The 14571-nt window shown below is 41.6% G+C and overlaps 1 protein-coding gene across 1 annotated transcript in view; it reads left to right on the top strand.

Annotated features, from left to right (window-relative positions):
• ubr1 (ubiquitin protein ligase E3 component n-recognin 1) overlaps positions 1-14571 on the top strand; it is a 155467-nt gene that overhangs the window by 39319 nt on the left and 101577 nt on the right. Inside the window, exons 10-14 of the mRNA XM_078406202.1 lie at positions 138-226; positions 1360-1458; positions 1804-1958; positions 5579-5678; positions 13174-13302. Of these exons, the coding sequence (XP_078262328.1) occupies positions 138-226; positions 1360-1458; positions 1804-1958; positions 5579-5678; positions 13174-13302 (572 nt within the window). The remainder of the gene's footprint in view (positions 1-137; positions 227-1359; positions 1459-1803; positions 1959-5578; positions 5679-13173; positions 13303-14571) is intronic.

Here is a 14571-nt window from a genome sequence, read left to right as displayed (position 1 = left end):
AGTGCAGATGTGGATTTAATTTGTTGAGCTGTAATTTGTTGAAATAAAAATGTGACCTATGTAAATGCAGATTAAAAATGTCACATGCAAATATGACAGTGTACATTCAGAGTGAACATGTAATTTCTTAAATGTAGGAGCCCGAAAAATCTTCCATGAATTAATCGTGTGTAGTTTGCTGATGGAAACGGAATACAAGCGGCTCTTTGCTGTCGAATTTATCACTGTAAGTCTTCTCATTCAACAAATTATAGAAAGTTCATGTCATGTTTAGGGTAGACAGACAGAACCCTTTTCCCAGGGTGGGAATGTCAACGACTAGATTTAAAGTCAGAGGGGAAAAGTTTAACGGAGATGTGTGGGGCAAGTTGTTTTTTCTTCCCGCAGAGAGTGGTGGATTTCTGGAACGCGCTGCCTGTGATGGTGGTGAAAGCAGATGCAATAGTGGCATTTAATTTAGGCGCATGGACATGCAAGGAATGGAGGGATATGGATTATGTGCAACCAGAGGAGATTAACATCATGTTCAGCATGGACATTGTGGGCTGTTCCTTTGCTCCACTATTCCACATTCTGTTATGAGGCTACTTCGCCAATTGTGCGTTTGCCGGTTGTCTCTGCTGTACTTCAGTCAGTGAGATTTGGAAACAAGTACGAGGACGAGGTAGATTGGAAGATTGGGAATTGAATGCCTTCAAGATGGCGTAGAATGGAAGAAAAGATTGATGTCGGTGAGTGGGGCTCTCTGGGTCGGCTGCAGGAGGTTGATTGATGGTTGTCGGAGGCAAAGGACGGCATGTCGATTGGGCTGATGTCGAGGAGGTATTGGCATGGTCGAGGTGACGGAATGGGCCGCGGCAGGCCCTGAAGCAGCATGGGACTCAAGTAGATTGGGCACCGCTCCAAGTGATCATGTGTCGGAACAGACACAGCCTGCAGTGGCACAGAGCGGCAGAGCAGCGGTGAAGGACATCGACACGTCACTTGGCCAGGCCGACCCCTGCAAATCCAACCCAGTGCCACCGCTAAGACAACAGACCCTTATGGCCCAGCAAAGACTCGTATCAATTTTTTTAAAATTCCAACTTGATGAACAAAACGTGGTGACTGTGGTGTATGGATTCAGTGTAGTCCACTATCATACACTCTTAAACTTAATATGATTGTACCTAATGTATAGCAAGATCAGCACTGAAATCTATGCAAAAAAAGAATTTCACTGTAGTTTGGAATAGGTGAAAATAAAGTACCACCCTTTGTAAATGAGAAGTCTGACAACAGATTCTCTTAAATTCTGTGGCTGCACATGAATTTCTCTGTGGTTTGTGGTTTAAGGATCCCTCTGTTTGTTCCCAACAGCATTATAAGCAACTGCAGCTTGAGTTTGTGGAGGATGACCATGATCGAAATATATCTGTGACTGCGCAGTCTGTTCAAATATTCACTGTTCCAACACTGGTAAGTTGGCCAAGTGCAGCCTCCTATTCTGGAGACCTGACGGAGTGTGTCACAGGCTAGAATCAAGTTTCTCCAAAGATCACTATCTGGGTGCGAATGATTGACTTGAATTACATTGGATTAAGTACATTTGTAATGAAAAGCAGTTTGATACCCGAGTTGCTGAATGTTAATTAGTGTTATCATGGCACAATTTTTGAGAAGAAATCCTTTTGTTTCATCCCTGCTTATTTATGAGCATCATTAAAAATGTATCAAACATGGAAAGTTTCTGGTTTAATTTCTTGTTAATCACTCCTTGAATTAATATTATTTTTGTATTTTTATTGAATTAATTTTTGTTAGGCTCGTCATCTGATTGAAGAACATAGTGCAATAAGAATCATTATCGAAGCCATAATCGAGCTGTTTTCGGAACACATGGATAATGGCAAGCTTCATTTTCAGAGTTACTCCCAGGAAAAATTGTTGAGGAAACAAATGGTCTTGTATGACCTTAAGTAAGTGTATCTTCGGAACCTAGCTGTTTACAGTTCTGCTACAACGACACAGTTGCTGAACAGTGCTTGTTGTTGACATCCTGATTTTTTGAAGGACCCCCATAAATTTAAACAATTTACTTAACAAATAAATTAATCCTGTGCGCAGGTCACACACAGCAGGTCAGTTGGCATTTTTAGAAGGAAAGATGGTGTTAACATTTAGGGTCAGTGTCCTGATAGTTCAGATGACCTATAGTCAACCTGCTATTTAACTCCCAAACACAGCTGCTTTTAGGTCAGGAAATAAATGAAAATAGGAACATAATTTTTTTTAAATCAAACACATCCAATAACTCGTTATGAAGTTTTTTGATATGAAGATATTTGAGGAGATCAAAACCAAGCTTGCAAGATAATCACTTAATAAGATTAGTTCAGGAGAAACTTGTATCGTATTGATTTGAACCCTCTGGTACCAAAGTGTATATTTTGCCACTGGACGCAGTGTGTTTACTCTGAGTCATCCGTGGAATCCTAGTATTATTTTTGCTCTTTGTTTTCTCTTTGTTCATTGTTCTTCAAAGTGCCTTTCTTCCATGAAATACTTTTCCATTTTGGTCACCCGGTATAACAAATGATCAAAAGTCGCATGTGGCAATTACTGGGTGGGGGGAAGAGAAAGCAATCTGAACTATTTTGCATTTTGCACTTCGGCTATTTAGGAGAACTCTCTGTTTTAATTGTGTAGGAAAATAACTGCAGATGCTGGTTCAAATCGAAGGTATCACAAAAAGCTGGAGTAACTCAGCGGGTCAGGCAGCATCTCTGGAGAGAAGGAATAGGTGACATTTCGGGTCGAGACCCTTCTTCAGATGTTTTAATTGAGTCAGTCTCCCTTTTTGCTGACCAAAAGTACTCACAAAGTGCTGGAGTAACTCAGTGGGTCTGGCAGCAGCATCTCAGAAGAACATGGATAAGTCATAAATAATCCATGATTGAACATGGCTTTTTTTAAACCAGCATCTGCAGTTCCTTGTTTCTACATTTTATTGCTGACCAATGTGTACTCGTTCCGTTCGCACAGGAATCAAACGTCAGAATGAAATTCTTGTTTGTGGTGAACTTAAATTTTAACTGTCAGTCGCGACAATCTCTGATCTCAACGACATTGGCAAAGACAGCATTTATTGCCCATTTCTAATTGTCCCTGACGATGTTCTTCCTTGTGGTGAGTGTGCTTTGATGGTTGTGATGGGCAGGATTTAGGATTTAGACCCAGTTACATTGAAGGACCATGATGTATTTCCAAGTCTGGATGACACATGACAAAAGAGAAGCCTTCAAAGCTGTTCCCATGCACTTGGTGCTCTGATCATTGACGGTAGAGGTCATGGGTTTGGGAATTAAGCTGGTGGATGGTATGTCTATGAAGCGGGCTACTTTGTCGTATATGGCTCCTTGATTTCACACTTGGTCAAGTGTCACAATGGTGCTCTTCCTTCACATGCTGATTCAGGCTGTGATGAAGTCTGGGGCTGATTGGTTCTATCTAAACCCAAACAGAGCATCGATGATCATGCTGCGTGAATGCTACTTGATAGTACTATAGATGAGGTGACACATTCTAGACTTCCACGGCGGGAGGATTTTCTATCTACCTGATGGCATCGAGAAAGCTCGATCATAGTCTTAGTCCATACAAGGACCGGAAGGCTGAATTCCTGAGGTGAGACAAGTATAGGCAAACTGAGCGGAGATGTTAGCGAAACAATTGTTTTGCTGAAGAAACCAAGCGCAGGCTCGACGATCGTTTCGCTGAATGCCTCCACTCAGTTTGCCTAAACCTATCTGATCTCCCAGTTGCTAAATACTTTAACTCCCCCTCCCATTCCTGCACTGACATTTCTGTAATTGACCTCCATTGTCAGAATGAAGCTCAGCACAAATTAGAGGAACTGCACCTCATATCTCACTTGGGCAGCTTACACCACAGCAGTGTGAATATTGACTTCTCTAACTTCAGGTAACCCTTGCTTTCCCTCTCTCTCCATCCCTCCCCATTCCCAGTTCTCTGACCAGTCTGACTGTCCCTCTCATTACATTGTATCTCTGTTTGCTTTGTTGTTACCTTCTCTTAGCTAACAATGGTCTATTCTACATTTTCCTTGATCTGCATCTCTTTTGATCTCTTACGCTTCCTTATCTCTGTAACTCCCTCTCCCCTGACACTCAGTCTGAAGAAGGGTCTCAACCTGAAACGCCACCCATTCCTTCTATCCAGAGGTGCTGTCTGTCCCGCTGAGTTACTCCAGCATTTTGTGTCTATCTTCAGTGTAAACCAGCATCTGCAGTTCCTTCCTACACATCTGACATGTGGCAGTTGGTTAAAGACCAGTTGATTGAAGTTTAGAACCGATGTGTTCCAGTGAGGAACAGGGGGTGAGGATGGCAAAGAAAGGGAACCTTGGATGACCAAAAAGGTTCTAAATTTGTTCAAAAAGTATAAGTGAGCGTATGCACAATTTAAGAGGATGGAATCTGACACGGTCTTTGAGGAATATAAAGAAAGAAGGAAAGAACTCAAGTGGGCAATTAGAAGGGCCAAGATGGGCCACAAAATGGCTTTGGCAAGTCGAATTAAAGAAAATCCCAGAGCTTTGTATACCTATATTTAAAACGAGGGGAACTAGGGAGAAAGTAGAACCACTCGGGGATCAAGAAGGGAATTTGTGCTTAGAGTCTGGGGATGTAAGAGAGGTACTAAACAAGTGCTTTGTATCTGTTTTCACAAAGCAGACTGTGAGATAAGTGTGAGGACTATGAAATAAGTGTGGGGAACACTAATATTCAAGGACAGTTTGGGATTAAGGAGGTGGTGTTGGAGCATTAAGGTGCATAAATCCCCATGACCTGATAAGATTTATCCCAGGTTGATGAGTGAGGCAAGAGAGGAGATTGTGGGAGCCTTGACGAAGACCTTTGCATCTTCTCTACCCATAAGCGAGGTCCCAGAGGATTCAAGAGTAACTAATATAAATCCTATCCCAAGGGGACAGTCAGCATGACTTTGCACATGGCAGCTCGTATCTTACTGACTTGATCGAGTTCTTTGAGTTGGTGACGAATGTTATGATGTAAGTGGGGTGATGGATGTTGTCTACATGGAATTTAGTAAGGCATTTTAATAAGTCCCCCCTGGTAGGCTGATCCAGAAGATTCAGATACATGGAATTAACATGAGTTGATCGGATGGATTTGGAACTAGCTTACTGACAGAATCAGAAAATAGTCGCGCAATGACAATATTCAGGTTGGAGGTCTGACCAGTGGAGTTCCGCAACCCAGTCCATCACGCAAACCAACCTCCCTTCCATTGACTCCATCTTCACCACGCTGCCTTGGCAAGACCACCAGCACAATCAAGGTCAAGTCTCACCCCTCCGGACTCTCCCTCTTCTTCCCTCTCCCATCAGACGAGAGGTACAGAAAAATGCACACCTCCAAGTTAAGGGGCGCCTTTGAGCTTAAGCACATGAACAATAGTTTGAATCATCTGTTTGTCTTGTATACTTCTATGCAATATGACAGAGAAAAGTACTATAATTTCTATTCTAACATGTGTCTCTCTCTTTTTGTAGGTATGTTTTGATCAGCAAACCACCTGTGTGGACAGACAGGCAGAGAGAACATTTCTTTGAAGGTTTTAAAACTTTTTTAAGGCTCTTAAAATCTATGCAGGTATGTAACATTACAAAATCAAATGCACTGTTATGAGTGTTCGCCTTTTAAGGAAGTTAAATTCCTCTACTTATTATGGTCAGAGGTTGAATGTTAAATATTTCCCATTCCTGTTTAATGGAATTTCCTTTCTGCATTATCTGGTAAATCCCTCGGGTGGCGCGATGACGCTGTGGTAAAGTTGCTGCCTAACAGCGCCAGAGACTCGGGTTCTATCCTGGCTACGGGTGCTGTCTGTATGGAGTTTGTACGTTCTACCCGTGACCTTGTGGGTTATCTCCAGATGTACCAGTTTCCTCCCACACTCTAAAGATGTACAAGGTTTGTAGGCTAATTGGATTGGTATAATTGTAAATTGTTCCAAGTGTGTAGGATAGTGTTAGTGTACTGATATCGCTGGTCGGCGCAGACTCGGTGGGCCAAAGGGCCTATTTCCTCACTGTATCTCTAAACAAAACTAAACTCCATGGTTGGCTGAAAATGCAGCGTATTATTTTTTGGTGGCTCATTCTTGTTTTCCCAATCTCTCCATGACTTCGCCCCTCCTTATCTCTGCAACTACTCCACCCTACAACCCTCTGAAATCTCTACGGTCCTGCAGTTCTGACCTCTTTTGCACTCCTGATTTTAATAAAAGCAAACAAGCTAATTTTACTTCAGGTTCTCAATAAATATATAAATAGCAAAGGATGGAGATAATGGGACAGGATATGTTGCACGGCAACATGTATTGGAGTTATTATACAATGAGAGTGTCTAGATTTTCCATAATCAACAGAAAATACCTCCAGTTGCTCCAGCGTAGAGCCATTGTGGGAGTTTGGAGGCATTTTACATAAAGTGACAATGAAAGAAAATGAACTTTAGGCTCCTCTGTACACGAGGGACTGGTTGCACCTAAATCAGAATGGGACCAACATTCTAATTGGGAGGTTATTGGCAATGGTTTAAAGTCACATGGCAAGGGAATGGGGCTCAGAGTTGATGTTCAGATGGGGAAATACAGTTATCTGGAAGGGTAAAGGTTAGTCCTGTGGGCAGAACAGGAGGGTCTATACACACGAGAGAAATACAAAGCAAAATTATATCCAGTATAATGCAAGGAAACTAACTAGTGAGGTAAAATCACTTTAATTAACATGGGGGGTCTACAATATTGTTGCCATCACTGAGACATGATTGAAAGATAGTTTGGACTAGTAACTTAGTATCTCAACCGGTGCTGGGGTACCGATACCTTAGTATGCATAAAGGTGGATAAATCCCCAGAGCTGATGAGATTTATCTCTGGCTGCTATGGGATCAATAAATTTGTTAAAAAAATTAATCAAGCTGGTCAAACAACGTTTGCTCGTGACAAAGCCATGTTGACCATCTCTGAATAGTCTCTGCCTTACCAAGTGTTCATTGATCCTGTGCCTTTTCCTTGCTGCCTTTCTTGAAAAGAGGAACCATATTTGCCATCCTTCAGTCATCCAGCACCTCATTTGTGGCCAGCATAGATTTATGAATCTCAGCCAGAGCTTCAGCAAACTCTTCCCTCGCTCCCATAGCAGCCGGGGATAAATCTCATCAGCCCTGGGGATTTATCCACCTTTAAGCATACTAAGGCATCGAGTGCCACTTTATTTATTGAGACTTGCAGTACAATTTTACCTTCCTTTCACTGGGTTCTCAAACTACAAAGTCCATTTCTTTTGTGAATACTGATAAAAATAATTCATTTAGGACCTGACCTCAGCAGATGCTGTCTCACTGGCTCTCCACTCTGCTCTAGAGCACCTAAATAATAGGAACACATGCATCAAGCTGCTGTTCCTTGACAACAGTATCACCCCGTCACACTCACTACCAGTCTCCAAGACCTGGGCCTCTGACCCTCCCTTTGCATCTGGATCCCTGACATCGTCAGTGGCAGACCTCAATCAGTTTGAATCGGTAACCACGTCTTCTCGGTGATCATCAAGTACTGCGGTGCACCTCAGTACTGCGTGCTTAGCACTCTGCTCTAGTTTCATTATACCTATCATCGTGTGGTTAAGCACAGCTCCAAAGCCACGTATAAATTTGGTGACGATACCACTGTGGTTGGGCAAATCACAGGTGGCGATGAGTCAGCGTAGAGGAGAGAGACGGAACAACTGATTGAGAGGTGCCATGACCGCAACCTCTGGCTCCACGTCAAAAAGACCAAGGAAGAAATCGTTGACTTCCGAAAAGGGGAAGTTGAGAGACTACATGCCAGTTTTCATTGTTGGGTTGGTGGTTGAGAGAGTTAGCAGCTTCAGATCTTATGGGCGTTAACGTCTCGGATGACCTGTTCGGAGTCCAATATGTAGATGTAATCATGCAGAAGGCCACGTCTCTTTTGTAAAAGTTAAAAAAGACTTGGCATGTCACCAAAGGGACCACAAACATACTGCAGAAAGTATTCTGTCTGATTGCTTCATGGCCTGAAATGGCAATTCCAATGTACAAGAACACAAGAGGCCACAGAGTGTAGTGGACTAATTGTGTTCTGCACTAATGTCTGGGTTTTTTTGTGTGTAGTCTCTGTTTTATAAATTGTAAGTATAATTTATGTTTTAGTGTGTTGTCTGAGTCTGTGTGCCTGTGATGCTGTTGTAACCAAGACTCTCACTGTACTCGTGCATATGTCAATAAATTTGACTTGACTTGAATACAAGATCAGGGAGATTATGCTCCAACCTTTTTAAATATAAGTCAGACCTCGGCTGAGGTACTGTGTGTCGCTCTGGTCACCACACAATAGGAAAGATGTGATAGCACTGGAGAGGATCCAGAGGAGATTCATCCGGATGTTGCCTAGGATGAAGCATTTAAGTTATGAAGAGAGACTGAGGGGTTAGGTTTGTTTCGTCTGATGAAGAGGAGTTGAAAAGGTGACATGATTGAGTGCATTGATAGGGTGGACTACAGAAATGTTTTCCTCTTTGTAGAAATGAATAAAATTAGAGGATGCAGATTTAGGATGCGGGGTAGGAGATTTAGAGTGGATCTGAAGGGTACTGTGTTCACCCAGAGAGTGTTGAGTACTTAGAATGTTCGGCATGGTCATGACGAAGCAAATGTTCAGCTTCCATGTTGCATGACTTAAAAAAAATCTTGAGGGAGAGGAATTTCCAGATGGTTAATGTGGTCATGGGTTCTGGAAGTTATCAATGCGACCATTGGAGAATAGTGGACATGGGAACCTTGAAAAGACATTGCACAGGAATTGTGCTCGAGGAAAGAGAGTTTGCAAAGGGTATAATATTGTAAGATTAGGCAGGGTTGCCGACAATCTTAAATATAAATAGGACATGAAAGGACTGCATAGGACTGATGAAAATAGAGATTTTTAATATTCTACATAATCTGTCATTGGTTGCTGCTCAACAATTTAGACCCTTGGCTCTGCAATTATTTCGCTAAACCGCTGCTTCTCGGACTCTATGTCCATTAAAAACAATGCTCAAAACTTTCTTACCCATCCTATATCATGGGACACAATACTGAAATTTGTTTAAAGATACCACTGTAATTCTTGATAGTCTGCTTCACCCTGTACACGACCATCTATTTTAGTGTCCTTTGCACACTCGCTAATCATGCCTTGTTCATTTTCATCCAAACCGTTGATATAAATGATGAACAGCAATGGGCCCAGCGCCAACCGTTGTGGCACACCACTAGTCATGGGCCTCCAGGCTTTTCTCCATCATTCTCTACTTCCTACCATCAACCCAATTATGTAGGCAATTGGGTAGTTCTCCCATGCGATCTAACTTTGCAGAGCAACTATCCTTATGGAACCTTATCAAAGGCCTTGCTGCAGTCCATATAGGCAACATCCACAACCCTGCCCTCGCTGATCTTCTTGGCTACTTCAAAAAAATCAATCAAATTTGTTCTGCCATGCACAGAGGCATGCTGACTAATTCTAATTAACTCCATCTTTATAAAAGCAAGTATATCTTTTTGCTTGGAAATCCTCTCCAGTTATTTACCCTATGGAATGCCATATTAATTTTTTTCCTGCATTTCATTGTAATTTGTATTTCCAAAGCTGATTTAACATATAGTCACAGTAATATAGTATGGAAACAGGCCTGTTAGCCCAACTCATCCATGCCAACCAAGATGCCTCTTCTAAGCTAGTCCCATTTGCTGTGTTTGGCCTTTATCCCCCTAAACATTTTTTATCCATGTACCTACCTAAGTGTTTTTTAAATGTTATACCTGCCTCCACGTCCTCCTGGCGGCTCTTTACATATACTCACCATCCCCCAAGTGAAAAATTGCCTCTCAGGTTCCTAGTAAATCACGCCCCTCCCACCTTAAAACTCTGTCCTCTGGTTCTTATTCTGTATTCACCTCATCTATTCACCTTATGATTTTTTACACCTCTAGAAGATCAGCCCCTTCAGCCTCCTGCACTCTAAGGAATAAAATCTTTGAGTGTCCAATCTTTTCATGTACTCAGGCCCTCGAGTCCAACATCCTTGTAAGTCATCTCATCAATCTTTCCATCTTAACGATATTCTTCCTGCAGCAGGGTGATTAAAACTGAACACAGTGCTCCAAATGCAGCCTCACCAGTCACTTGTACAACTGTAACATAACGTCCCAACTTCTATACTCAATACCCCGACTGATGTATCAAAATCCTTTACCACCCTATCTACCAGTGAAGCCACTTTGAGGGAACTACGCACCTGTACTTCTAGATACCTCTTCTCAACAACAACCCCCCCCCCCCCCCCCCCCCCGGACCAGGCTACCATTTACTGTGAGGTCCTGCCCTGGTGGTGGGATTGCATTGGAGCTGGTATGATGTGTTGGATGTGTCTTCCCAAAATGCAACACCTTGCATTTATCTGCATTGAACGACTTTAGCTATTCCTCAGCCCACTTACCCAGCCGATAAAATGTTGTTGGAGCACTCCCACGCAATCCTTTCATGTGGCATACATTTACTTTTCCTTCTGAATGATCCATTTTATGCATCCTTTGAGAATATTTTGTGATGCTGAACTGCTCCACATGCATTGAGTCCTCTGGTCATTATTCCGAATTGGTATCTTGTTTAATTAGCATGACGATAGAGATTAGGGTTACTTATCTGGAATCCAATGTTTTGAGAAATAGCCCTTTGAAAACCTGCATTATTGATGCAGTTAATAGCTGCAAATCATCTCTTGACTACTTTGGTATATTTCCATAGTAACTGAAATTTGTGTTATTTTAAGCATACGTGCGATGTTAGTAAAATGTTTTTGAGTGAGCAGGTATCGCAGGGATACAAACCCCATGGTCCTTGGGTTCTAGAACAAAAGCAGAACACTTGAAGAAGTCTGAAGAATGGTCTTGACCCAAAACATCATCCATTCCTTCTCTCCAGAGATGCTGCCTGTCCCGCTGTGTTGCTCCAGCATTTTGTGTCTATCTTTGGTGTAAACCAGCATCTGCAGCTCCTTCGTACACCCTGGAAGAACTCAGCAGTTTCAGCAGCATCTGTGGAGGCAGATGATATAAGTTATCTTCTCAGGTCAAGATTCTGAATCAGGTCTGAGAGAGGAACCAGGAAAGACTGCCATCATGTAGCAGTACATGGGTGGTGCGATAGAGTCTGCTGGCTGATGGGTGGAACCAGGTGGAGTGGGAATGATGGATAACTGAAACCAGGGAGGATAGGGACAAAGGTTGGTAGGTGATATGTGGAGCCAGATGGGGAAGGAATGTTGAGTAGATGGAACTTGAATGGGAGAGGTAATGGAAGGAATGAACAAAGGGGGAAAAAAAACTAGGTGAATAGGTGAGTGTGTGGGGGAGGAGAGCATTGGATGTATGGGTTACTTGAAATTGGAAAGTTCAAAATCCATTGAGTTGTAAGTTACCCAAGTGGAATATGAGATGTTGTTCCTCCAATTTACATTTGGCCTCTGTGGCAATGGAGAATACAGGTAGGTCGGTGTGGTAGTGGGACGAAGAGTTAAAATAACAAGCAACCAGAAGCTCGAGATGGTCATTGTGGACTGAGCACAGGCACTACTTGGATTCACCAATGTAGAGGACACTGCGTTGTGAGCATCAAATGTAGTAGATTGGATAAGAAGAGGTGCAAGTGAACCTCTGCCTCACCTGGCAGGGCAGTTAGGTCGACTTGAAGCTGTTGAATCTCTCCACTGCTGATTAAAGACAGGATCATAGATTTCTGCCTTTTCCCTTTTGAAGTCAACAATCAGCTCCTTGATCTTGCTTACATTGAGAGCAATTTTATTGTTTGGGCATCATTCAATCAGATTATCAATCTCTCTCCTGTACTCTGTTATCTGTTCTCCATCCAACAACGGTGGTGTCGTCTGCAAATTTGAAGTTGGTGTTGGAGCTGTGTCTGGCTACACAGACATGGGTACAAATAAAGTAGAGCAGGAATTGAGCATACAGCTTTGACGTGCTCCTGTGTTATTGAGGAGGAAGTGTTGCTGATTCATACTGATCATGGTCTGTTGGTGAGGAAGTCGAGGATCCGTATATCTGTCCCTCGGTAATTTTGTATAAATGTTATTTTGTCAACTCTCAAATTAAAAATTAATGGAGTTGGGGTTGAGTGTTCTTTAAAAATATAAACTCTAATAGTGGGAGTGAACCATTGTCCACACTGCAGTCATTTCCTTAGTTCACCTACTTAAAAATTGCTCAGATACAAATTTCCAAGGTGACATGATCACAACTTGTACAGTGATTGTAGCCTCAGCATAATTATGTGACCAATATTATCCAATGCTAAAGTTACACGTAAAGATTTGCGTAACAGACCGTTAAACGTTTTACTATTGTCTTCTGGCCATTCAGAGATGAGACCTCTACCTCTGGTCAGTAACTGATCATAATAAAACTTCCTTATGATTCATCCAATCAATCAGTGACATTTGTACCCAGCTTGTTATTTATCAATAGCCAAATTTACCATTTTGATCAGTTCTGATTCTGAAACTATTATCACTTTCCTAATTTCCAGCAGAGATTAATTGCTTTAGGAATAGATTATGGTCCCTTTTGTTTTAGGAAACACTCAATTTGGAGTAACAGGCCAAGTCTTTCCCAGCCTGCTAACTGAATCACAGAAATCATGTCTGACTGTTTAAGAGGACAGGGGCACTTGTTATTTTACTGACTGTATCAATATTCTGGATGCTATTTAAAATATACGTTATGGTGAGATGAAGTTTTAACTTCGAATTCCTATTGACATTCTAATTGTCAGTTTGAAAAATAGAACAAAATTGTATTATTTATAAAAAAAATATTTAGCATGGTCAATGTTATCCAAAATTATGAAGGAACAGATTGTCATTTTGTTTGTCAGTAAATTTGCTTTGATTTTATTGTTTGAATGCAGTAATCAGGAGTTTGCATATGATGAAGGAATTCATTCTTTCCTTGGTGGGGGGGAGAAAGTGAGACAGTTAATTTTATGCCCTGCTTACAGAACATGGAGCCAGTGAGCCGACAGATTGGGCAACACCTAGAAATAGAGCCTGAATGGGAGTCAGCATTCACTATCCAAATGCTTCTGAAATGTATTCTGTCCATGATACAGGAATGGTGTGCATCTGATGTAAGTACTATGATTTTGCCTTTCAATGTGCAAATATGATTTTTGGTTTCGTGTGTTACAGCAACTGAAAGAAAATAAATAAATGTAACCTGTTCACCTCCATCTAGAACTGGACATGCTCTGCTTTTCGTCAGCTAGTTATTGTGGAATATAGATAAGCAAACATTATGTATGCTCAATGCACTATCGGCTGCAAAAAAAAAGCTAATTTAATAGCATGTTCTGAACCCTGAGATTAGATTAAGCAAAGTGTAATTTTCAGAATCCAATAAGGCAGTGATCTAATCAAGAAGGTACAGAGAGTACAGAAACAAAAAAGCAAATCTCTAGCTCCAGTTGTTTGAGACCCTTTCTCTCTGTCTATCTTTAAACAAATGGACTGAATAGCTATGTTGCTCTAACAGGCTATGTCAATTAATGGGTATTACAGCAGAGGTTAATTTGATATGAAAGATGTAACTGTTCTATGCTTTTGCCCTTGCACTTTTCAAATTTGACGTAACTTTTGATATAATTGTTACACATTTTGTTGCTTCCCATTTTGACGATGGTCTGCAGTGGTTGTGATGAGATAATTCTGAGCTGGAAGCTCTCCGGAAGTAGATCTCCCAGTTGAAATTGTAGAGTGAAATTAGTTGATCAGAGGACTATCTTACACCAATATGGAGATGAAAGCATAAAACGCTGGAAATGCTCAGCATCTGTGGAGCCAGAAACAGTGAATATTTCAGCTTTTGATCCTTAAGCAGAACTGGGACAAATCAGAAATGAAACAAGTTTGAAGTTGCTAAGGAAAGGGTGGGGCAGAAAGAGCAAAAGGAAAAGGTCAGGGTTAGTACAGTGCTGGCTGATTTCCAACGTAGAGTGGCAGAGATGGAAAGCACAGAAATGATCCACCACGTTCATGTGGGACCTTTTTACCCATCCACACTAATTCTATTCGGGTAGTATCCTTCTATTCCTTGCCTATTTAAGTGATTGCCCAAATGCATTTTAAACGTAATGATTGTATCTGATTCAATCACTTCCTCTGGCAGCACATTCCAGATATCAACCACATGTTATGTTTTTTAAAAATTCCCTCTAAATCCCCTTTGAAACTCCTTTCGCCCAGAAAACCGGGGAAAAGATTCTGACTACCCTGTCTATGCCTCATCATTTTATATACCTCTATTACATTGCAGTTCTGCCTCCTTTGTTCCAGGGAAAACAAGGACAGCTTATCCAATTATTCCCCATAACTGACATCATCTGGCAACATCCTGGTGA

The sequence above is a fragment of the Rhinoraja longicauda genome, chromosome 10 (genome assembly GCF_053455715.1).
Source record: "Rhinoraja longicauda isolate Sanriku21f chromosome 10, sRhiLon1.1, whole genome shotgun sequence".
Lineage (NCBI taxonomy): Eukaryota > Metazoa > Chordata > Chondrichthyes > Rajiformes > Arhynchobatidae > Rhinoraja > Rhinoraja longicauda.
This window is presented reverse-complemented; position numbering and strand designations above follow the sequence as displayed.